At 40.6% G+C, this 24,353-nt stretch overlaps 1 protein-coding gene across 5 annotated transcripts in view; it reads right to left on the bottom strand.

The window, feature by feature from the left end:
• TMEM131L (transmembrane 131 like) overlaps window positions 1-24,353 on the bottom strand; it is a 68,259-nt gene that overhangs the window by 9,887 nt on the left and 34,019 nt on the right. For 4 of the 5 annotated variants that reach the window (XM_081925893.1, XM_081925894.1, XM_081925895.1 and 1 more), the window contains 18 exons: window positions 22,258-22,368; window positions 19,011-19,088; window positions 17,102-17,255; window positions 16,935-16,993; window positions 16,433-16,541; window positions 14,824-14,929; window positions 12,679-12,832; window positions 11,888-12,058; window positions 11,223-11,292; window positions 10,593-10,710; window positions 8,746-8,884; window positions 7,122-7,231; window positions 6,305-6,377; window positions 4,385-4,527; window positions 3,918-4,060; window positions 3,340-3,526; window positions 1,263-1,448; window positions 332-481 (listed from right to left, as the gene is read on the bottom strand). In XM_081925893.1, coding sequence (XP_081782019.1) covers window positions 332-481; window positions 1,263-1,448; window positions 3,340-3,526; window positions 3,918-4,060; window positions 4,385-4,527; window positions 6,305-6,377; window positions 7,122-7,231; window positions 8,746-8,884; window positions 10,593-10,710; window positions 11,223-11,292; window positions 11,888-12,058; window positions 12,679-12,832; window positions 14,824-14,929; window positions 16,433-16,541; window positions 16,935-16,993; window positions 17,102-17,255; window positions 19,011-19,088; window positions 22,258-22,368 — 2,261 coding nt within the window. The remainder of the gene's footprint in view (window positions 1-331; window positions 482-1,262; window positions 1,449-3,339; window positions 3,527-3,917; window positions 4,061-4,384; window positions 4,528-6,304; window positions 6,378-7,121; window positions 7,232-8,745; window positions 8,885-10,592; window positions 10,711-11,222; window positions 11,293-11,887; window positions 12,059-12,678; window positions 12,833-14,823; window positions 14,930-16,432; window positions 16,542-16,934; window positions 16,994-17,101; window positions 17,256-19,010; window positions 19,089-22,257; window positions 22,369-24,353) is intronic. The other variant, XM_081925896.1, reaches the window with a different exon arrangement.

Below are 24,353 nucleotides of genomic sequence, written 5' to 3'. Positions count from 1 at the left end.
TTTAGCCATTGCACAGAAAATTAGCTTCCGATTAGTATCAAGAAGCACGACTGTCCCATGTTTCCTGCCCCTCACCATCTCCATCATATACTGAAGGCAGGTTACATATTTCTCCCTTCCCACACTGAGGACACAACTTCTGTGATGTGTAATGAGCCGTTTTTTATCAGCATCTGAACAGCAACATCAATTGTCAAGAAACTGTTCCTTTCTTGAGGAACTAGCATTTCCAACCACCACCAATCTATTCTCAGAATCAAACAGCAACACCATCATCACTTTAAAGAGACTTTCACATCAAGGCACCCAACAGAAAGTTAATATTTATTACTTGTACGTTTCAGAGCTGATGATGTCCACAGAACTGTTGTTTGGCAGTGCAGAAGGACTGGGATTCTGCCTTTGTCTTGCCTTCAAGAATTCTGATAGGATGTACTGCGCTTGCTGGAAAGCTATCAGAATCACACCCAGAAGAGACAAACTGCAAGACAGGCAGGAAAAGCAAATGTTTTCAGCAAAACTTGTGTGTAGAAATAAAGCAAGATTTACATTCAGGAGGTTGGAACTAACATCAAATTGAATGGGTTAATTGTGTTCAGTGTTGAAGTTGTTACAGCCAGCATTCATAAAGGTGGGATCAATGAGACTGACTGGAAATATTTCCCTCTGCATGGAACCTGATAGTCTTCAGATAGTTTACCGAGCAAGTTATAACTCCAGCTAAAGGGAGAGATTCCTTCTTCCCAATAGCATTGTATTGCCTGGAGCATCCCTTCTTCAGGTATAATACTTCTTAATCCCAACCCATCTGAAATTGGCCACTGCAGCTCCTATCTTCCATTTAATAGCCTGTCCTGTCTATGACATTCTGCCTGCTACATCATACTTCCTGGGTATGTTTTCAAGGCATATAAAAAGGTATCCAACTTGTTCCCTAGATGCTGTAGGGATGCTGTTCCCATCAGCCCCACCCACAACAAACAGCAAGGAATGCTGGGAGTTGTAGTCCAGTAACCTCTCAGACAGACCTAGGTGCTCTATCTCTGTATTAGAGGGGCCTGCATTTAGGGGGGAAATGCTTCCTGCTCAAGGAAAAACCAGATCTAGTAAGCCAGTAAGGAGGTGGTCAAGTTGCCTTTTCTTGATATCATCTTGCTGCTGTTTTAAAATCTAAGGTTTAGGTGTCTGAGAATGAAAATTTCCAGGCTTTATGCCATGAAGCAGTCTATAAATTTGTTAAGATGTATAAATAAATGCTTTACCTGACAAAGAGCACTGTAAGCCTCCAGAAGGACTCTTCCCAGCTGGGTCCTGGTACCACATCTGCACACAGTGGTAAAAGATGGTGAGGAAGAGTCACATTGAGAGTGAAGTGGAACTCGACACCACCAGCAGTCACCAGAGTCAGCTCACGGATAACCCATGAAGAAGTAAAATCTGGAGTAAACCTGCACACCAAAAAATTAAAAAGCCAATGACATTTTGACAGGTTATTTAGCATTTGTTGTTGCAGTCCTCTCTTTTGAGAATCAGGTCCCATGAAAGTCCTGTATTTTCGTTCAACATCAAATCCCGCTCCCTCCTACCACTCTTTGTGATTCACTTGTAACCCCTTTGATCACAATGAGGAGAATCCTTTAACACAGCACCTAATACACATGGCTGAATCCTGCACATACCCATGACATACAATAACCTTTATTCACATCTGTAGAAGTCCTAGATGTTACTGAAACTCCTTGAGCAAGAGGTGCCTTCAGCAGGACACATAACTGCACTGCATCTTCCTCTGTATGCTTTCAATCAACCACTGTGGTCAGCATCATCACCCTTCCTCTCAGCAAGATTTATGGCCCAAAGCACTTGGCTTCAGTCGGGGTGGGGAACTTTTTTGGCCACCCACCTGATGGGAAAATGACATTATGCCTGTCAAAGGTTGACCCGTGTGGGTGCGGGGGAAGAGCCTGCTTGAGCAATACTGAATTCACCACACACCATTCAGTTGTGCTTGCAAAGTGGTTCAGGCACATCAGCAAGTTTCTAGCAGGAACTTGCTGGTATATCCAAACCAAGCAGGATCGAACACCCCATGTATCAGGGGATGTACAGCAAATTCAATCCTGCTTTCTGCAATGTCATCTCTACCTGCCCCACAACTGATGTCACATGGGACATCAGATGTGGGACAGGTGGTGTGGTTTGGGGGAAATGGCCTCACAGGCCAAATGCAAAGGCTTAGTGGGTCAAGTTTGGTCCACAGGTCAGAGTTTGCCCATCCTAGCTCTGTATTCTTTCCTCTTGTCCATGCTAGGCTCCCTGTGACTTGTATCACAAACATCCAGAGGTGTAACTTTTCTGTAGAGAAATCTTGTTCAGTGAAGCAACTCATAATAAAATCTTGAGTAAAAGATGTTATAACAGTATCTGATGAAAGTATTTCCATCTTGTATAAGGGCTTACAACCACCACCTTTATGGCACTGTATGGAGACCAAGTTAGAAATCCTGAATATTGCTAGATCATTGATTCCAACTGAGTAAGATGAAAAGTGAAGTAACGCATCAGCTGTCTAGTACCCAATCATATACCTTACCTAAAAGTCAGTTAGCTAGTTTGGCTTTGTTTGTAAATACACTGGGGCAGACAGTCATTTAATGGAGGAAGGCCCAATTCACATGCTGTCCCCGAAGAACTCTCAACCTCTGTTTTGGGAGGCTCGGGAGATACAAGGGGAAAGGGCAGATTGGCAAAACCACCCCACCAGTACCAGCAAGAGCATCCCATTAAGAAAGACTTCAAGTAAAGGCTGGACCCACAAAATTTAAGGTACAAATGGATCTTCTCCCCTTTGAGTTAATTAAGAAAAATTAATTATGATTCATGTTGAATAATGTTCATTATAATGGAGATAAGACTTCTTGATATTAAATCCATTAAAAATGTTCCCACTACAGCCTTTAATCGTGCTGCTCTGTCCTGCCCCATAACATGTTCCACAGTAGGATGTTAATTTTTCCTTCAGCTCTGAAATTGCCCTGTCAAAGTTACAATGTTGTGCAGCATGACCCTAACTGGAAAACAAAATGCTCAACACACACAACAGACTGTAAGCTCTGCAACCCTTAAGGCAAAGATAGCACTTTAAAGAATGACACAATAGAGTGCTTCCAAACAGTCAGAAACAAGGATAGCCTCTTCTTGAAATTTTTATTTATTTATATGAACTTTGTATGACACCTTGAGCTCCTTTGAGGTAGGATATAAGTGTAATAGTGTGGTTCCGTTTAAACTCAATTCTAAAGTAAGCCAGTTTGTCAATGGAAAGCGGCAAATGCTTACACAATGCTAATCTCCCGCGAAGAGTTCTGTGCCAGAAAAAAATCTTGGCAATTGAGTACTTCAAATCCATAACCCTGGCAGCTGTACCCATTAATCTTCATAGACGTTATAGTGATAGGAAGATGACCAATGTTTTCAACCTTAAAGTTCTTTGTGATGGATAAAATTTGCTTGCCATCTTTCAGTTCTAAAGAAAACAAAATGCAAGTTACTTCAAGGTAATCATTAAAAGCCATCTTGAGGGCACTTCTAAGTGGCAGAAACTGTACTTTCCTACAACTATGCTACAATATATTCAAGTCTTCATCCTTATTATGAAAGGGAGTTGGAATGGGGACATGTAATACTTCACATGCAACTCTTCCTAAATCAGGGCACACCATCTATGTGAGGATTGCACATGTATGCTACCTTAAGTATGCACAGCAGCAACCATGGTTATGCATGTGAAAACAGATGTTTATGTTATTCACACATAGCTGTGCCCATGAGACTGGCCACTTTATCCTCCAAACCATGCACATCTGTTTGGTTAAACTAATCTCACTTAGTCCTTTCCTTCTCAGATTGTCACTCACGTCTCCTGCAGTCCATAAGGGTTGATTCTGGCACCTTAAATCGAAGGGATCCTCCTGCCCCAGGTAACCTTCCCCCTACTTTCAACAGCTCTCTGGCTCCAATGCCTTCGACATAAACCACATCCAGAACAGTCAAATTATTCCTGCAATAAAGCAAGGATGCCTTTATAAATAAATAAATAAAAATTTAAAAGGAAAAAAGAAAAGCAGTCTTCCCACCATCTTGCAAGATGTGGGCATCTTTTGGGAAAATTCACTGCTGTGCTTTGCCAAGACCAAATACAATTCCTGTGGATGCGAAATATTTCTATAATTCACATATACAGTAAGTCCAAGATTTAGGGGGAAAGTACCAAAGATCAAATTTGGATGTAGCCCTGGGGCCTACACTCACTGATGGAAATATGAAACAAAGCTTTCTAAAACAGTGCCTCATTCGCCCCACAGAATCTCGAGAAGAGACCTACCTGACCAGTATAAGGGAGTTTACCCTTTTGTAATCAATAGGGGTGAAGACAACACCAACTCTCTTAGTTTCTAAAGGCTGCAATTTTAAATAAAGCAGCTCCGAACTAGATCCAATGTAATCGTGGTCTTCCTGTAGTTCGTCCTGCAAAACAACATGAGCGAACCATTACTAAAACATCCATGCTCCTGAGGGAAATCAGGAAGATGAGAAGCAGAGAGGGAAAGACTACAGTTCCACTTGCCCTGCATACTTACGCCTGTCCTGCCTGACTGTCGCATTCCACTAATGAGGTGACAGAGTACCATATTTTTTGCTCTATAAAATGCACTTTTTCCCCTCCAAAATTTAAGGGGAAATGTGTGTGCGTCTTATGGAGCGAATGCAAGCTCTATAAGCCTCCACTGTGCCCCAGAGGCTTCGTGTTGCTTTTGCTGAAGCCAGGAGAGCAAGAGGGATCGGTGCGCACTGATCCCTCTTGCTCTCCTGGCTTTGCTTCACTGGAGAGGCGCTGCACAGCTTTCCCTCTCTGCGCAGCGCCCCTTCAGCGAAGCGGGAGGAGAAATGGAAGGTGCTCCGCTTCTCCTGCTGCTTCGCTGAAGGGGCGCTGCGCAGAGAGGGAGATAATTTTCCCCCCTTGTTCTCCCCCTCTAAAACTAGGTGAGTCTTATGGTCCGGTGCATCCTATAGAGTGAAAAATACGGTATTTTATTTGCCCCATCTAGAGGGGAAAGGGAAGGATGAGCATACCAGGACACTGCCATTAACAAAGGGGAGGAAATGTTTACAGCAATGTGTGTGAGGAGTGGGGATACAGAAAATACAGGTGCCACCCGCCTGTGTCTAGTGAGGTTTTCAGTGTTGCAGGTAGAAATAATAAAGCCCCATTTAACAGAGTTCCTGAACCCTTTCTGGAATTACAAGCACTCTTGTTATCTGGTGTTTCCATTGAGAAATGCAAAGTGTAAGTTTTAAATGTTAGATGTGTTTTGAAGATTTTTTTAAAATCAGCAATATATTAAATAAATGTTTTAACTTCAAAAGTTTCAAAAATTGTTTTCCATTTAATAGCTAAACCAATGTTTCCAAACCTTCCCCCTCCGATCACTTGAAAATTCTGATAGCCTTGGTGGACTACTTAATACTTTTTCCTGCCTGTTACAGCAAAAGGAATCCTCTGAGTTAGACGCTGCATGTTTTTTAACTGTATTTCGTTGGATCTCTTATGTCTTGTATGTTTTGTATTGCAACTTGAATTCCCTAGTATTCAAACTGTAATATACAATATAAGAAACAATAGAAGCAATAAAAATACAATGACAATCAATATGGCTATTCAATGCATAGATGCTGCAGACTACCTGTATGAAGCTCGCAGACCACTGTTGGTCCACGGACCACAGTTATAATAATAATAATAATAATAAATAATAAAATTTTGTTTATATCCCGCCCTCCCCAGCCGAAGCCAGGCTCAGAGCGGCTAACAACAATAAAATGATACAACATTCTAAAATCATTTCATTATAAAATTAATTCAAATCAGATTAATGGCAACCAATTGGGCTAGAGTTCTGTGAGGATAGCCAAAGGAGGGAGTCAGGCTGTGCCCTGGCCAAAGGCCTGGTGGAGCAGCTCTGTCTTGCAGGTCCTGCGGAAAGATGTCAAATCCCGCAGGGCCCTAGTCTCTTGTGACAGAGCGTTCCACCAGATTGGGAATTCCTGACCTAAGCAATCCAAAAATTAAATGCAGGTTACAGGTTATTAAAAAAAAAACGGCCAACTCCTTTCATGCTCAAACATGTTTCTGCATAAACCACAGACTCTCAGATGTGTGGTGGCTGTTTCTTTCCAATTTAATGCAAAGAACACCTTAAGTTCCATTTCTGAGAGTGAAAAACATATATGAGACACTGCTTACCCTGTGAGCATAATCTTCTGTCAATCTAAATTCAGTGGTTGTGAAGTTAATAGACTGTACATTTGCACCAAACCTATATAAACCAAGAAAAGAATATACATGTATAAACCTTAAAAAAAATTATAGAAAGTAAAGAACCATAAAAAGCCATTTTCAGATAGTTCTCCGTTATGAATGGAGGAAAAAGTAAGACAACTCCTCATGGCCCTTCTATTAATTTGGGATATCTCAGTTGGCTTGAGTGTCTTAATCTCTGGATCAGCCCCATGTTGGGCAAAAGATTATTGCATTGCAGAGGGCTGGATGAGACAGTCCCTTCCAACGCTGCAAGTCTATGGTTCTAACCCTCGATCGCCACATGTTAGTGGCTGGTACAGTGGAACCTTGGTTCCCAAACTCCTCCGTTGCCATACATTTCAGTTCTCGAATGCTGAAAACCCAGAAGTAAATGTTTCCATTTTCAAATGTTTTTCAGAACCTGAACATGCGACACAGCTTCTGCTGAGTGCAAGAAGCTCTCGCAACCAAAGGGAAGCCGCGGCTCTGTTTTCGAGAATTTTGGAAGCCAAACAGGCTTCTGGAGTGGGTTTTGTTCGAGAACCAAGGTACCACTTTATTGTGAAATAAGCCTAAACACAAGTGGGATCTTCCATGGCATTAGAAACTTTGTGCCAGTACCATGAAGACCCTTTGCATGCACAGAACATGACTGGTAGATGCAAGCTCATTCCCCACCCACCCAAATACATGGAGGGAAAGGAACTATTTTCAGATTATACTATTTCTTAAATTACCACAAGAAACTATTTCACATTACCATTTGCTGAGTAGAGTCAATGGAGCGCGAGGATCAGGATAAAAAGAAAGAGGCAGGAGTTGCAACATAACTGGGAAAGATGAAGGGTTTCTTAGCGTAAAATATTTTACCTAAGTAATTGGGGAAAAACAACAATATTAATACTTCATGTTTTAGAATTCAAGCCTCTTCCCTACTCCCAAATTCTACTATTTTTGGTACAAAACATTTTTTTAAAAATCTGGAGTGTTTTCTGAAATATTTACAAACGTACAGAAATATTGACGCATCTTACTCATGTTGATAAAAATTGCAAAATCAGAGCTAAAAACCATTATGACTGTCCTTTTATTTTTGTTTTCAAAACAAGAGAGGGTCTTGAAAAAGAATGAGGTAGATTTAAGGTTTTAAAAAATTCTTTAAAAAGTATTGAAAGCATTATACGATGAGTAAAATGACAATATAGGCTATGGCGTAGTTTGAATGTGATGCTAAGCCAAAGCATGGCTAAACAAGAATGAGCAAACACACAGGTTCCCAGAGAGAAGATCACAGCTACTTCCCCCCTCTTCTGCTGTTGCTACCACTGTGCCTGAGAGGGGAAAGAAAGAGGCTTGGGACAGGCTTGTTCCCATCACAAGACATCACACTTTATCTGAACATCTGAACACAGTCTGTGTGAAATTTCATATATCCACAGCTATCAGGTTTTAATAGACCCATAAAGTTTAAAAGAACCTGGTGACTGCTGGTTTTAGCCTGCTTTTTCAGTTAATTCATAAGAGCTCAACAGGCCTGATAATGACATTAAGTACAGTCGTACCTCGGAAGTTGAACGGAATCCGTTCCAGAAATCTGTTCAACTTCCAAAACTTCGGAAACCAAGGCACAGTGGCGTCGCAACAGGGGGGGCAGTGCACCCCGTGTTCCATGTCTGTGGGGGTAACAATAAGTCACCCCGCAGGAGCTCACGGGGGCACGAGCAGCCATCACGCCAACACAGCCGCATGTGGAAGATCCTCTGTTCATGGCTGCAGCCACGAGCAGAGGATCCCAGCGCCAATGGCAAACCGCTAAGTACAGCGCATGTGTGGCATCGCAGGCATGCGCTGTATGTAGCTACGCTCCATCGCTGTATGGACGGTGCCGGGATACCTCTGTCGCTGCTACAGCTGCAAGCAGAGGATCCCGGCGTAGTCCGTACGGCGCTGGAGTGGCGCCGGCGGCAAACCTCTATACTAGCGAATGTGCAGCATCGCTACGTACGGCACATGCGTTGTACGTAGCGATGCCACATGTGCGCCCTACGTTAACGATGTCTGCCCCGGGTGTCACGCTGCCTTCCTTCGCCCCTGCCAAGGCACGGCTTCCGATTGGCTGCAGGAAGCTCCTATAGCCAATTTGAAGCTGCGTAAGCTGCGTCGGACGTTCAGGTTCCAAAGAACATTCGCAAACCAGAACACTCACTTCCAGGTTTGCGACGTTTGGGAACCAAAACGTTTGAGTTGCAAGGCATTTGTCAACCAAGGTACAACAATAAGACAATGAGTATAAATACAATTTTCTGTTTTCAAAACCAAAAATGGAAGTAAGACAAGTGAGGAATTATGTCAAAAAGTTTTAATAAATCTAAAAATGGCCTCACCATGCTATTCATTGGTGCAGCTGCACTGAAGTTCAATGTGAGACCAAGCTCTGTAACCAAGTGGGGTAAAGGTAATGCAAAGGATTCTTCTTTATGATCCTTCTGATGAGACGCTTGAACAAGTTCGCCAATATTTCTCCTGTTGAGTTAATAAGAACATATATAAGAGAGGTTTCAAGACATCCCATTTCAATTTACTAGCTATGTCAACATTAGTGATAAATCGATCCATCCTCCTCCCTCCCAATTTTCGTTTTGGACAGATATCCTTTGTTTAGTTTAATCTCTTCATTCAGTTGCTTATAACTGTTTTACAGCGCTGTGAAATGGTTGTTATGCTTATTTCTTGGTGTGAGGCTGTGTAGTTTGTATTGTTTTACGTTTGGAAAATGTAATAAAAAGTATCAAAAAGAGCAAGAAAGTTTTGGCTTGCCATGTTATGACAGATCATCTCTTTCAGAGACAGAAATCTCCAAGAGCCCTCTAATTATGGCCTTGTGTTTGCAATATTTTAACATCTTCAGTGTCATCCTTTTACTTTTAAATCTCCTACTAGAGATTCTACAACACAGTGCCAAACCATTTTTTTTTAAAAAAGAGTGAGAGAACTGTAAATGTTTTACAGCCACTTACTGAAAATTTGACAATGAATTCTGCACACTTCTAAGGGCGGATGCAAGCACAATGCATCTGATTCCTTCACTTCAGTGAAAGAATTAGAATCACACACATTTGTTCCTTTCTTCAATGCAAAACCCTTGTTGGTTTTAACTATGGTTCAAGCATATGCTTCCCCCAGTTTTAACCATGGTGAATGCTAACCAGGGTCCATTATTGCTCAGGAACTACCTGGTTTATAAACATCTGGTCAAAACCAACGCTGATGGTAAATGCCAAAGCTTCAGCAGCTCAGGTGGGCTGGCCACTGACACCAGTCTTGTGTCCCTCTTTTAGACTTTGAAGAAGGAGAAGGAGGAGGAGGAGGAGGAGAAGTTTGGACTTGATATCCCGCCTTTCACTCCCCTTAAGAAGTCTCAAAGCAGCTAACAATCTCCTTTCCCTTCCTCCCCCACAACGAACACTCTGTGAGGTGAGTGAGGCTGAGAGACTTCAGAGAAGTGTGACTGGCCCAAGGTCACCCAGCAGCTGCATGTGGAGGAGCGGGGAAGTGAACCCGGTTAACCAGATTACGAGTCCACTGCTCTTAACCACTACACTACATTGGCTTCCAGTACAGGTTATTATAGGAGGCAGCAGCAGCAGACCTCTTTGATGTGGCACCTTCCAGCCAAGTCATTTCCTTTCCCCACTTGGGACACTGTAGGGAATGGAGTACTGTGACTGGAAACAACTGAATGAGAGCCATTTTCTGCTGCTGTCACCAGTGACAGTAGTGAAGATGAAAATTTCAGAAAATGAGAAGCAGCAAAAGGAAGTAATTTAAAGGTTGTGACCCTGACTTCAGTGGTGGAGGTAAAGCATTTTTAAGAGCTAAAAAGGGGGGTAGTCTGGAAAGAGAAAAGGCCCACATAGGAGGGGACACATTGCTAGGCGCTATAAGGAATCTCTCAATCTTGTAGCCTGAACTGTGGTTAAAGCTAGCAGGAGGTAGTATGGGGATTTAGGAGGACAGGGGGTACTGGAAGGAAGCAGAAGATGCATGTAACATTATGGTACAGAGCCTGTTCCCTTAACTATGCTTAAGGAATCAGGAGTGCTTATGTCTGCACACTCTGTAATGCAGGATGTGACTATTTAGTATTAGCCCTTATATCATGGATTTTAACACGTTGACCATAAGATTTTACCACTGTAATGTTGAAATCAAGAACATTCTGTATACACACCTGCAAATTTCATTGTGCTTAATTTTTTGCCATTTTTCATGGAGCTGATATGCAAGGTCAGAATCCACACTCCATGTAGAACTGTCCAGAGATAGGCTCCTTTCCCAAAGCAGATTTGCTAAAATAATAACATTCCGTTTCACTGATACATAACATTTGTTAATTGCTTTTGTTCCAAAATTTGATTTCAATAAGTCATAAAGAGAGAACATTTAGAAATACGTAGTATGACCAATGCATAACAGCTCTTAAACACCCCCCCATATTTATGCACAAGACCACAAACGTCTGTATTTTTTTAAAAAAATATGCCCCAATATTATTCTCTCCCTCTTGCACAATTTTCTGCCCCACCTTCCCTTTTAGGCTCTTGCAAAACCAGCACCCCTGCCATGCTCACAAATCTGCATTGCTCCTTTCCCCAGAAGAAAAGCAAACTATCTAAAGCAGACTGACTTCCCTATAAGATGTTCAACCAGAAGGCTACTAAAATCTACCGAGAAGAAGTTAGGCATTCAGAAAGAAATAATGTTTACTTTAAAAACACCACATCTTATTCACACTGTTGCCAGTCCTTATCCTTTATCCATTAGTACCGTAGATGGAAACATCCTTCTTTTCTGCTTTTACCTGTGTCTGACATTCGCAAGGAACAGTACACATCACGATGTGCTATGGCTTCAAAATGAAGATCTCCCTTCTGAAAAACATTGATGAAAGCATTAAATAAGTTAACAAATATTGCAGGGGGTCGGACTAGATGACCCTTGGGGTCCTTTCTAACTCTTCAATTCTATGATTGTATTTAAATCAGCATGTAAAGAACAACTCTATGGTTTTCAATATTTCCCCACACCCTATGTTTTTTAAAAATACAAACAAGTAAAAGGGGGGGGATCAAGCCACTTTGCACATTAGATGGAAGTGATGAAAAGTGCTTGCACCTTAAACAATCTCCACTAGCTTTCAGAATCATGTGCACTTTCAATTTCCGCCGCTTAAAATAATATGCAAAGTGTTCCATAGTATCCCAGTTTGAGTTCTGCACCCTATTCAATGCAATACAAAATGAATTCAGAAGGAATATTTGATGCTCCAATGACTCTGCGTAAATTAAGACTTCATTCAACCATTTTCCTAGCAACATTTTCCTAACTTGAAATTTGGATAAACCTCCCAAAAATCTAATACTCTGAAAATATAGTATCACTTCAAAAATCAATTACTACTCTATGAACTGTGAAATATGCAAGTCAGAATATACCACTGTAAACATATGCAATTCAATATACTACCTGGGACAAAGCAGAATAAATTTGCAGCGGTATCTCGAATATCACTCCAATATTTGTGGCCACAAAAATATTGGAAAATAAACTTGTTACTGATTCTTTGATGTGGAGTTTCAAGGAAAACACATTCCAACATCCTGGAGGTAGAGTCAAAGGATCTGTGAAGTTCAGAACCTAATGGCAAAAAAAATCAGATCAAACCAAGTGCATATAAAGTACATCTACATGAAAAATCTTGCTCCGTTTGTTATCTTCTGCTTCTAATAATACACAGGGGAGTGGCAGATTGGGTCCTAGCTAAATAAATTTATCTAATTATTCATGTATAAGCAGGGCTGCTTGCATTCCTTAACAGTCATGCTGTGCATGTATGGAATTTGGTAATGGGTGAAAAAATCGGCACCCTGACAGCCTCAAGCCTGCCATGAGGAAAGATTCAAAAAATGTGCAGGCAATGCCTGGCAACATTTCAGAATACAGAAATGGGAAGATAAGCTACTATCTTCATCTGGTCAGCTTTGGACTTTTATGTCCTGAATAAGCTCTTCCCAAATTCCACAACTAGCAGACTAAAATAAATACAAAATAAGCAGTTTAATAGAACTGTTCACAGTTTATCAACCAGCAACACAATTTAAACTTTTCTTGGTTCTTCTGACGCGATTCTTTTTTTTTTTTTAGGGCTGAGTACACACGCCCAGTATATAAATAGAGATTTTAATGAATGGGATGCTGATATACATTGCTAATTGTTTGAGGAAAAGTACCAAGTGAGGCTTACAAGAAAAACTCACCTTTAAAATATCCTTTGTTTCTCTTGAAACATATACGTCATTTAGCACAATGCTAAAATCAAAATTGTTGGTAAACCATATTAACCAAGATGCAGAAATACTGCGATGTGGTTCTATATAAAATACCGTTGCAAATGGATCGATTCCAACATACCTGTAGACAGAAAACAGTTCACTGCTAAATGTTATTTACTTACAAAAAAATCACACCCAGACTTATGGTCTAACCAGGATCTTTAAAGCGTACCTTTTTATTATTGCTGTTTATCAAATAATATTGTCTTATTTGATTACAGTGGTGCCCCGCAAGACGAACGCCTCGCAAGACGAAAAACCCGCTAGACGAAAGGGTTTTCCGTTTTGGAGGCGCTTCGTAAAACGAATTCCCCTATGGGGTTGCTTCGCAAGACGAAAAAAATCTTGCATCCCCCTGCGGGTTTTTTTTCGCTTTTTTCTTCCTTTTTTTAAGCCGCTAAGCCGCTTATCAGCTGTTCCGCTGATAAGCCGCTTAACAGCTGATTGCTGGAAGCCGCTTGACAGCTGTAGCGCTAATCCGCTAAGCTGTCAATGGGCTTGCTTTGCAAGACGAAAAAACCGCTATACGAAGAGCCTCACGGAACGGATTAATTTCGTCTTGCGAGGCACCACTGTATATTTCTGTATTGTTGCGTGTGCATATACATACATTTTTCAGAATTATAAACCACCTGGTAAGAGTAGCATGCCTTGGAAGTTGCATTAGGAATTATTCGAATGGACAAAATCAAAGTAAATATAAGGGTAAGATCACAAATTAGATAAGGCTGCTTCACATCTGCATACATCATTTGCATCACAGGTGAATATGTGAACTGACTTCACTGAAAGCCTATTTGAAGGCGAGGAAGAAACTTCTATCCATGCTATTTGATTTGAACTATGTCTTCCACATGAGCCAGGACATCACGTGATGAGTGTGACTATGCACACTTCATAAGTAGAACATCTGAGAACATAGCATGTGGTAAACACCTGAGGTTCTTGTGTTTCTTTCCCTAGATCCACTACATTGGAAGTGTACCTCATACATAAGCTGGCTTGGTCATGTACACAAAATGGAATATGGCAGGATCCCCAAAGATGGGCTGGCTTCAGGAACCAGGCCTGCTGGCCAACCAACTCTGTGTCATGAGACAAAGGTTCTTAAGAGCAGGAGAAGTAAGGCAAGGCCTACAAGACCTATACAATCATTCAAGCCTGCTAGCTGTAACTGTTAACAGCAAACTGCAAAGTCACTGTGACTCATGACTCATCTTGAGTGCCCTATAAAAGTAGCCAGCCTCTCTATGGGCCTTGGTCAGTCAGTGAGTGCTTGTGTGTCTCAGCGAGTGTGTGTATCTGTATTGTTTAAGGCAGACAGAGTGGCTCCAGGACTCCAGTTAATCAGTAACTAAGACAATGCCTCTGTGAAGAGTTAGATAGCTGCTATGAGCACTCTGTGTATGCTCTTTGACTATACTGTTTATGAACAACTTTATTTTCTCAAGTAAGTTTTATTCTGTTTATAAAGAAGACTCTGCGAGATTAATTTACCGCTGTGCGACACTCTGTGTTACAAAGATGTCTGCAAATGTGACATGAAGGCTGGCAACATTAACTCTGCCATGTGGAAATCACTTGTGGACAACTGCAGTGTCTGGAGACAGAAAGAGAGGTCATGTATCCACAGCAGTGACCGCTGGGAGAAGTGCAGAGAGAAGAAATGCCATGGTGTATTACTAACAGTGAAACCAGACACCTTCACCTGCCCCAGCCGCTATAAAACAGGGCTTCCCCTTATTAGTCTCTATAACCACCTCTCCAACAGTTTGACTTTACCCCCAAAGGTGTACTCTTCCATTTTCTCTCAAGAGAGACAACAGCACATGGAAATCTCTATATGCCCTGGATATGTAATGTGGAAGTGGGATTTGTAGAGCTCCATGACATTTAAAGAAGCCCTGCAAATCACTTGCACTGCCACATGAACTAGCCCAGAGCTAGAACACCCATCTGTTTTCACACAAATTACTATATACAGCATGGACTTCAAAAAGTGTTCTCAACTTCTTTGCTTTGGTATATGTTTAATAATTAAAAATGGCAGCATTAAACAAAAAAACTCACCCTTCCATTACAGGACGGGAATGGCATGCTTTTGGCAAAGCTGTACTGTCTAACAGATTCGTCCTCTCATTAGCAATGTGATTGCTTCCAGGGCCACACAACGTACCTGTGCCAAGGAAAACAGACATCTTATTGTAGCACACACTTTTTAATAGACGCACCCTGTTTTAGAGGGGGAGAACAAGAAAAAAAATATTCTCCCCCTCTCTGATCAGCGCCCCTTCAGCAAAGCAGCAGGAAAATGGAGCCCCTTCCATTTCTTCTCCCGCTTGGCTGAAGGGGCGCTGCGCAGCTCTCCCTCTCTGCTGAAGCCGGGAGAGTCTTGCTCTCCCGGCTTCAGCAAAAGGAACCCAAAGCCTCCGGAGCGCAGCGGGACCTCCTGCTGCACTCCGAAGGCTTCAGGCGGCTATCCCTGAAGCCTGGAGAGCGAGAGGGGTCAGTGCGCACCGACCCCTCTCGCTCTCCAGGCTTCCGTGAAAGCAACGCGAAGCCTCCAGAGGCTTTGCGTTGCTATTGCTGAAGCCAAGGAACCTGCATTTGCTCCATAGGATGCACACACATTTCCCCTTAATTTTTGGAGGGGGAAAAGTGCACCCTATAGAGCGAAAAATACAGTATATAGTCTGAGAAGGTTGTTATTCTAAGGAGGCTATATGCAGTGCTCTTGAGTCAGCCTTATCTACATTTTGATGTTTTATTGGGTGTTCAAAGGGTTCCATTTTCCCTGCACAGTTATGCCAATATCTCAGGATTTATTACTGATTGGGATGGAATGTGATACAAATCAAACAAATGTGGGTTCAGGATGACTAAATCTCTCTGGTTATGAGAGATTTCTTGCCTGAGCTTTTGCAGGTTAACTCCAGAAGCATGTTCCACTGACTTCAATGGGGCTTACTTACATCAGCCCTATTATGTGCAATCAGGCTATACTACTGAATTCCTTCTTCTGTTTCTGCATCACAATAATGTGAGCCCATAGCCCATTCGTTTACTACAATTTTAAGAGCTTCTTTCCCCAACTGATGAACACCAGTGCATTGTTAGGTAATGTGGAGTGTCAGCAGACTGCAGTTCTATACCAAGTGCTGGAGGAGGAGAATTACAGATTGAAATGCAAAGTTGCACAGAGTGACTCAGAAATAAAATGGAATTATTTTTTAATGCTCAAATACAAGCCAAATCTTGAGATCTGGGCACACTCCTAAAGCACTTGTCCTTGTTTATGAATAAAACCAAGGCATTTGTAAATTTCATAAACCCAGTACATAACATTGTGTTTTAAGTACGTTGCACATAACAGATTTACAGCACAGCACTAAGTGCCAGCTTAAGTTGACAAGAATGCAATTATTTCATCTCCCCACACACCATTGCACAGAAAAATGTTTATTCCATGGCTTCAAGATGTCCTGAACTTTACATCTCTCTTTTTTGGGTGGCGGGGGGTGGGTGACAGATGTGCTAGAAGTGGTCATGAAAACAGACACTTAATATATAATCTTCAGGAAGTGTATCTGTTACATGTCATATCCTCTTTATTACACTTTGTCATATGGTATAATGGGGAAGGTAGACATCAGACTATGTTGTATTGAATACACTGTACCTTTACAAACAACAGAAGCAACTCTTGTGAAATTTGTGGTCAGTGATGGCAGCAATATTGGCTCAAACTGCACAGAAAATTTTCCTTCCTGTGACAAGTGTTTTACATCCTACAAAGAAATCACAATACATTAGTATAATGCTATAACTGCCTTAACTGCTGTGAAGTTCATCTTCACGACAATTTAAACTGCTATTTGTCAGATCAAATCTCAAATCATCTACATACACCCAAGGATAGTTCTTAAGCTAATTATGATACTCTAAAGAATCAGACGTGGATCCCTTTTGTGAATCTGATAAAAGCTATAGACTCATTTCCCAGAAAAATGTACACAAACATATACATACACAATTTTACATGCAGTTTCATTTGCAACATTGGGTGGAATAAATTGTACCCGGTTCATAGAACCCCTGAAGCCATCCATGGACTCCCTGGGGTTCCCTGGACCACAAGTTAAGAACCGCTGTATTAAATTATATATTTTTAAAAAAGGTACCTGCACATAAAGAAGGTTGCTCCCTGAATGCAACACATACAAGACTACTGGGGAATCGTCTGTTAAAAAAAAGAATAACAGTCAAAAGGTCAAACCATATTTTTGTCCACTGCTGCAAGAACATACTATATCAATGAAACATACATGCAGACACATCTTGGACTTACCAGAGGTCTGTGTTTTGTCCATTGCTACATAAACTACAAAAAGGTTTTCCAGTAAGTACTGTCTAAGGTCCACAAATTCATGTTGCATATTTTCCATTTTGACCATTAAGCTTATCTCTAGCAGCATTAGGCCATCAGATGCAAAGCAGCAACTCTAATGCAAAACAGAAAGGGAAATCCAAAAAATTATTCACATGAGAACAATCAGAATGTTTCATTCAGAACTGCAAGACTTAACCTGCTAAAGTCCCTTTAAAAAAAATCCTGGTGTCTAGCATGGCAAAAGAGATGTTTTGCTGGGAATCTGAAGGGAAAGTTATACTAATTTAGGAAATAATGTTCTGCTACAAATGCACAGCAATGGGACATCATGATATACATTCTGCCTCTTTAGGATAAATACTGTTCCTCTGCACATTCTGCACTGGAAATCCTCTAGCCATACACAGTTAAGGAAACAAAAATGATGGGTGCAAATAGACATGTACACACAGTTATCTAACATGACCATTATATCTTTCCTCTAAAAGTTAGTTTAACACCTTCAAAAGAGAATTAAAATCTACAGTCATATATGGGCAGTGGACAAGGCAGACCTCCACTTCTTAATCCACTGAAGTATATTCCAGTAAAAGTGTGTCCTTTAACTGTTAGGCACTTCTTGACATGGAATGGCAAAAGGGGTGCCAACTTGAATAAAATATTGGGGGGCAGGTAAACCCCACCCTACATAATTGATCACATGATGCGATACATGCACACCATTTGAATGGCAGTGCCCATCAACTTGAGGGGGGCAGCCCCCTCAATTATTTTACGGGGGCGGGGCGAAAACCACTTGGCCCTTAGGACTTGGCTCCTATGAATGGTAAAATGTGGGAACTGGTGACAAGAAACTTTGAGCTAATCTTCAGGCCACACTGATGACAGTCTGTCTTATACTGTACCTCTTTAAATATATGATAGATTGTATGTATATATTCGATGTAAGCAATCAGGAAATCACAGAATTTATGTTCTAAAATAGGCAGGGTGGTTTTCTAAGTTGTGTATGATAGAGATAAAGAGGCAGAATGTAAAGAGGAAGCAGTCATGCTGGAAGAAAACAGATACACTGAATTAAAGTTACTGTGAGCAGATAGAGCCTAGGTCAATACGGTAGTTGGTAATTTCCCGTAGAGAAAAGATTTGGGAATAAGCAATTTCCAATCTAGATGGTGAATGGCTCAATGAATCCATGCAGTTCCAACCTGAATATTGTTGTCTTCCTTATAAAGACAACAATATTCGGGTTGGAACTGCATGGATTCATTGAGCCATTCACCATCTAGATTGGATCTACTTGATGGGATGCAGCCATAAAAATAGCACAGCTAAGACATAGTCCTCAGAATGATGTTATGGCTTTTTGCACCATCAGCATCAGATTTGGCATAAGACATTCTTAATGGCCAAAGACAGGCTGCAATTCAAAAAGTGAATGATGCCAGTCAGATCACAGTTGGCAAGATCAATGGGGGAAATTCCCAAAGAATTCAATGCACTACATAGAGTGTACCAACGTAACTTGCTCATTATGCCAGCATACACAGGATGAAAGGGATCAGTGCTTTGAGGAGGTAATGTTCCAATGACAGAGTAATCTCAGTATACAGTATCACTTAAGCACCTACTTCTCAGTGCAGTGTCACATAGAATCACAGAACGGTAGACTTGAAGGAGACCCCCTAAAATACCCAAGCTAAAATATCCTGAATTAGCCTTAAGGATTCACCCTTGTTCATATACGTTGATGCCCCAAAACAGTAAGTAAAGGCTACTTCAAGACCACAGCTGAGTCCAGCTCAACTAGCTTAGCTGTGTGTGGCTGGTGTAGTCTCTGATTTAGGAAGAAAAGTATACACCGTACCTTAAAATGCTGATACAATTTGTTAAGTAATCGGCATTCAAGACGAACTTTTAAGTGACTGACATTCCTAGTTTCTGCCTGGAAAAACAAACAAAAAACCACAGTCTGAAAGAAGGTCAAACCAGTATGGTATGTAGATATGTGATGGAGTGCTTAGAACATTAGACTAGGACCAGGTTTCAGATCCCCACTTGGCCGTGATGGTAAATTTGAACCAGTGTCTGTCCATCTGCTAGAGTTATTGTGAAGAAGGGAGGGGGAAAGCAATGTACGCCATCTTGAGCTCCTTAGATAAAAGTGTTATAATAAACGTGATAACGAACTCTACATTTTTATTATCAGCATTAAAAAAACCCAGCCCTGACATTTATATAATTCTGACAACTTTTTATAGTTGCCTTCTGTGTTTTATGTGGTTGACTGCATTGCTACATACCTAAAATATTTTAGCAAATTCAACCATACGCCAAAAAACGGATCTATTTTCAAACAAATATGCCAACTTATGGTCCTGAATTTGGTCCTCAAGGATACTTAGAGCTTGTATACCCTATATAAATCAGGTATTTTGAAATTAAATTCACTAATGAACAGTACCATTGCCAAAGTCAGCTTTCCATTATACCAATTTATTTTCTGGTTAAGAATCCTTTCAAATACCCATGAGGGGGAGCTATAGCACATCTAATCATACCACTATTTAACTGTTTAATTATTTGCTGGTTCTTTTTTTCAAACGTGAATCTCAATTTCTTTTCCTAAACCCACATTTTGCAGGAATTCAAGGTCAAAAGGTGGGAACAATAAATGGTTTTGTCAGTTATAGATACATGAGAACCATCAGAAACCTTCACATAAACATTCACAATGAACAGCCACTTATCCATGCAATAAGAATTGCAGAACATCTTCGTGCCAACTCTTAAAGAACAGAGTATCTTCTATGTTGCTGTTATGTTACAGAATAAACTGCCTTAGTATTATTTATGCTAAAGCCAGTACACTTCTGTTGCCACATTTAATATAGCAAACCTGTTCCCCTTGCTTCTGCCACAGCAGGCAGAGCCAGTGATCGAGTTTGCAATAATTTCATAAAGCATTTAAAGTAACTTTAAGGGATAAATAAATACAAATCCATCCTTTCCTCTGTGTGTGTTTTAAATACTTGCAAACAAAACTTTGCTCTGTGCAAAGCAGACGCATAAAAAGTGGCTCAAACCAGATTATAATAATTATGGCTGCTGCTGCTGCTGGACAAGCAGCAGAACAATTACATAGATGTTTCCCAACAAGGAAGACCCACAAGCATTGTTACACATTTCACTAACGGTAGGCATGTTTGTTTTTGCGCTCACGTAGCTTCTCCCTTTATAAAATGCATGTAATGCTTCCAGTCAAGTTTTCAAGTATAAACTCAGCAAGATGTCATCCCAGCTGGCACTGGCCTAGCAACCATTAGAGAAAAACTAGCCTAATCTTTAGCTGTAGGTTTCAAGATTATTTGACTTCGAAGATTCTAACAACAATATTTTAACACCAGATTTTTATTTTTTTTTAATGTACAAATGAGGAGCTGGGTCGCAATATGAAAGAAACTTGCTGTGGCAAAGGATTCAGGTAGGTAGCTGTGTTGGTCTGACACAGTCGAAATAAATAAAATTTTAAAATATCCAGTAGCACCTTAGAGACCAACTAAGTTTGTTCTGGGTATAAGCTTTTGTGTGCATGGTATCTGAAGAAGTATGCATGCACATGAAAGCTTATGCCCAGAACAAACTTAGCTGGTCTCTAAGGTGCTACTGGACAATTCTTTAAATTTTAAAATTTATTTGCTGTGGCAAAGTTAGGAAAGAAACCCTGAGCAACACTCTTAAAAAAACACACTAATTTTGAATGCCAGCTCCTGCCCAGAAATGCTGGAAATAGTACTGGAACCTACAGTCTCCAGTACGACAACTCTGGACACAATGGCACTGCGCAGGATTTGTCCTGCTGACTGCAAGACCTCGAGTCCCCCCCCCCTCACACACACACTAATCATGAGGTAGTTGAGGGCGGTTACCTATTCCCCTCGAGAAGTACATAGAACTAGGGGGAGGAAACTGGTTTATCTGATGCCCTTTCCCTACTTCCTCTTTCACCTCTAGGTGCTTTTTAAAGCTCAGACTGCTACACGAGCTGCTGATCTGAGCCTTGAAGAGGAAGTGGAGAGAATGTGTTACTTTCTCTCTGTCTGTTTCTTTTTTCTTGGGCTGGTGGGGTGGGGAGCAGGTAGAGATTGATCCAGAGAGAAAAGCAAGATGCTGAAATTAAATACTCTATTCTCAAGGGTTTATCACAAGACATTGTGTGTGTGGCCATAGATTTGGAATACACAAAGGAGCTTATTCAAATCCTGGCCTCTTCTGATCTGCACAGCCTGTCTGTTTGGTCCACATCAGGGTTTACCAACATTTTGGGGCTGGTAGGCCAGATTTGGGGGGGGGGGGGTTGAGTGTGTGTTATAGGGCACGAAGAATGAAGGTTACTTCCATACATTTTGCCTGGTAGGCAATTTTTGTTTTGTTTTGTTATTATACTTCCATTTGCCTACAAATCTATATATAATCAGCAATGAGAAGCAAGAAATATTGTTATTCCAAAGAGCAGCTACTTCTAGTGTACCGTCATACCTCTTGTTGTGTTTGCTTCACATTGCGGATTTTTGGGTTGCAAACGCGGCAAACTCAGAAGTGTATGCTTCCGGGTTTCGCCCCACGTGCATGTGCAGAAGCGTTCTGCATGCTTCGCACATGCTTAGAAGTGCTCTATCCTGCTCCACGCTTGCGTAGAAGCGCAGCACTAGTTGCAGACTCTTCGGGGTGCAAATGGCACCCTGGAACGGATTGTGTCTGCAACTAGAGGTACCACTGTACTGGAGAGCAGCAAAGGGCAACGCAGGAAATGAAACAAGGACATGTGTGCATAGTACCTGGGGTTTCAGTGGTAAGTGGTCAATTGTGCAACTCACAGGAATGATTATTGTTCCTCCATTTGTACTGTTGCAGAGCGAGATGCTATCAACAATACTACTATCTCCCTCCCCACTACAATATTCTGCCAAGAATCAACAACAATAGCCCTTAAAACCCCATGGTACCATTTCCATTAACATTAAACAGAAAGCTGAGGTACAGTTCTTTTTGAAAAACAAAGCAACCTTACATGGTCCCTAAAATATAACTTTTTTAAAAAAAAGTTACTATACCAGTGTCTGTGAGATCTGGATACTGTTGATATGTGGAAGCAGTAAATAAGTATTTGCTAGCTGCTTTCTAGAGTCTTCTGAAATGGTCCTTGAAGTTCCTGTTCCAAAGACCTGGTGTAAAATAGTACATTACATTCACCATTTTCAAACAAAAATAACATGCTTTAGCATGTTACATGCTAAAATAGCAGTATACATTGAAATTATTCAGTAACACACCTACACCAAATGTTCATATATAAAAACATTTCCAGAGTGCAAGGCCTCTCTGCACAATGGTTTACAACATTTTTCCCCTGTTTATTGCTTCTTCAGCAATATTTTAAAAATTGGGGAAAGGTTCTGCTTCACTAGGTGATTCCAGGCAATTGGGGATGACAGTCAATGTGATTATATTAATGCCATGTGGTGACATCACAATGTCAATTCAGAGTGAAGGCGATTTCTGTTTGAGCATGAACTAAAAAAAAAATGTCCAGACCACAGCTACCATATTGAACCATTTTAGACAATTTTATATGCCATTCCTAAAAGTACCACTTTTCATCTACCTGGGCCAGGTCTGATAAACATAAAAAGAGTAAAAACAAATCCAGGCATTTTATGCATCAAATAGCAAAAGATGCATTAAAATGTGAATAGGACTTTCACAATGAATAATGTGACAGAAGACTCCAAATAGGCTGCTGAGGGGAAACTGAAAGATAAGTGTACTAACATTTGTTTCTGTTATTTAGATGTTATATAGTATTTTACTTGGACAGTGGCTTTCTATATGAGATTTTTAAGGAAGAGGGAAGATAATCTCTTAGTAATTCTTGCTGAAGTGGTTCCGCAGTGCAAGTTATGAAACTGAAGCAAGGAGATCAAAGACAGAACAGTCTTTTAAACTAATGATTGTGGTTCCATAAGTCCACTTTTCTGACAAGTGTTACACAAAAATCCCCTCTCTTGAGCTCTTATAAACTAGGACTTGGAAAAAGCAAAAAAATAATAATGTATATCTCTCTCTCTCTCTCTCTGCGGCAATAATCCAAACCAAACGGACAATTTCCCCTTCCCTCACAGAAGCTGGACTGTTTGGTTCCTAAGGAAACTGAAGAGAATCAAGAGGAGTGAAGGCACCAGTGGCAGGAAATTTACTAGAGTAAATTAACATTCCAGGGTAGCCACAGTTGCTTGGTCAAGAAGAACCAGAGGCTTTGCCACCTCAGACACAATGCAAGTGAGATTACCATTTCACAAAAATTAACGTGGCAATTTTTAAAAATTATTATTATTATTTACAACTTTACGATCTCTGAAGCCTAGAACTCATTCATTTGCCTTAGTACATGCAAAAAAGTGAAATGGGCATAGCAGATGCAGTGTGGGTGGGTGGGTTGGTGGCTGCAAGAGAGGTGATCACAGTGGAACAGCAGAGAGATGTGAAGGAACCTCCTCCAGCATTATTTGCATGACTTTCAGTGCATGTTTATTCAGAAGTGTTGGTGAGGCTGTGGGAAAGTATTTCTAGCACTTATTCATGAGATGGGTGGTATAAACAAACGAGGGGGCTAAAAACAGAAGAATTTATACTATATTTGGGGGTCTTGGGTATTGCTGCCTGAACAATTCAAATTAATAACTACACCAGATGTCACAAGAGCAACTGAGTATCAGCTGCAGTTTTCTAATACTTCAAACATCTGAAGCACTTCATTTAGCACATAGTTTTACATAAGAAAAAGGTGAAGGAAACTTTTGTATTAGATATGCAATTATTTAGAAACTTTTATGATGAAGGCCCAAGTTTTAAAAGCATATTATATTATATTATATTATATTAATTATTATTTTATATTATATTTTACACAAGTAAATATTATTTATTTCTTCTTCTTAAAGCCCAGTTAAATGTTACTGACCTTTTGTTTCTCTGTTATTTTAAAATTTTATTCACAAATTCCACAGTAAACTGTTTTTTTAGAACTCCTTACAGATCCCTTCAGTTTATCAATGAAGTGTTATTGATCCAAGAGGTAGAGTGTGTGCAAACCTGTGACACAATCCAGATCACTGAGAAAATTCTCTTCTGCTAGTCCCTTTGAAGTGAA

The sequence above is a fragment of the Podarcis melisellensis genome (assembly GCF_964234715.1).
Source record: "Podarcis melisellensis genome assembly, chromosome: 9".
NCBI classification, from domain to species: Eukaryota; Metazoa; Chordata; class Lepidosauria; order Squamata; family Lacertidae; genus Podarcis; species Podarcis melisellensis.
This window is presented reverse-complemented; position numbering and strand designations above follow the sequence as displayed.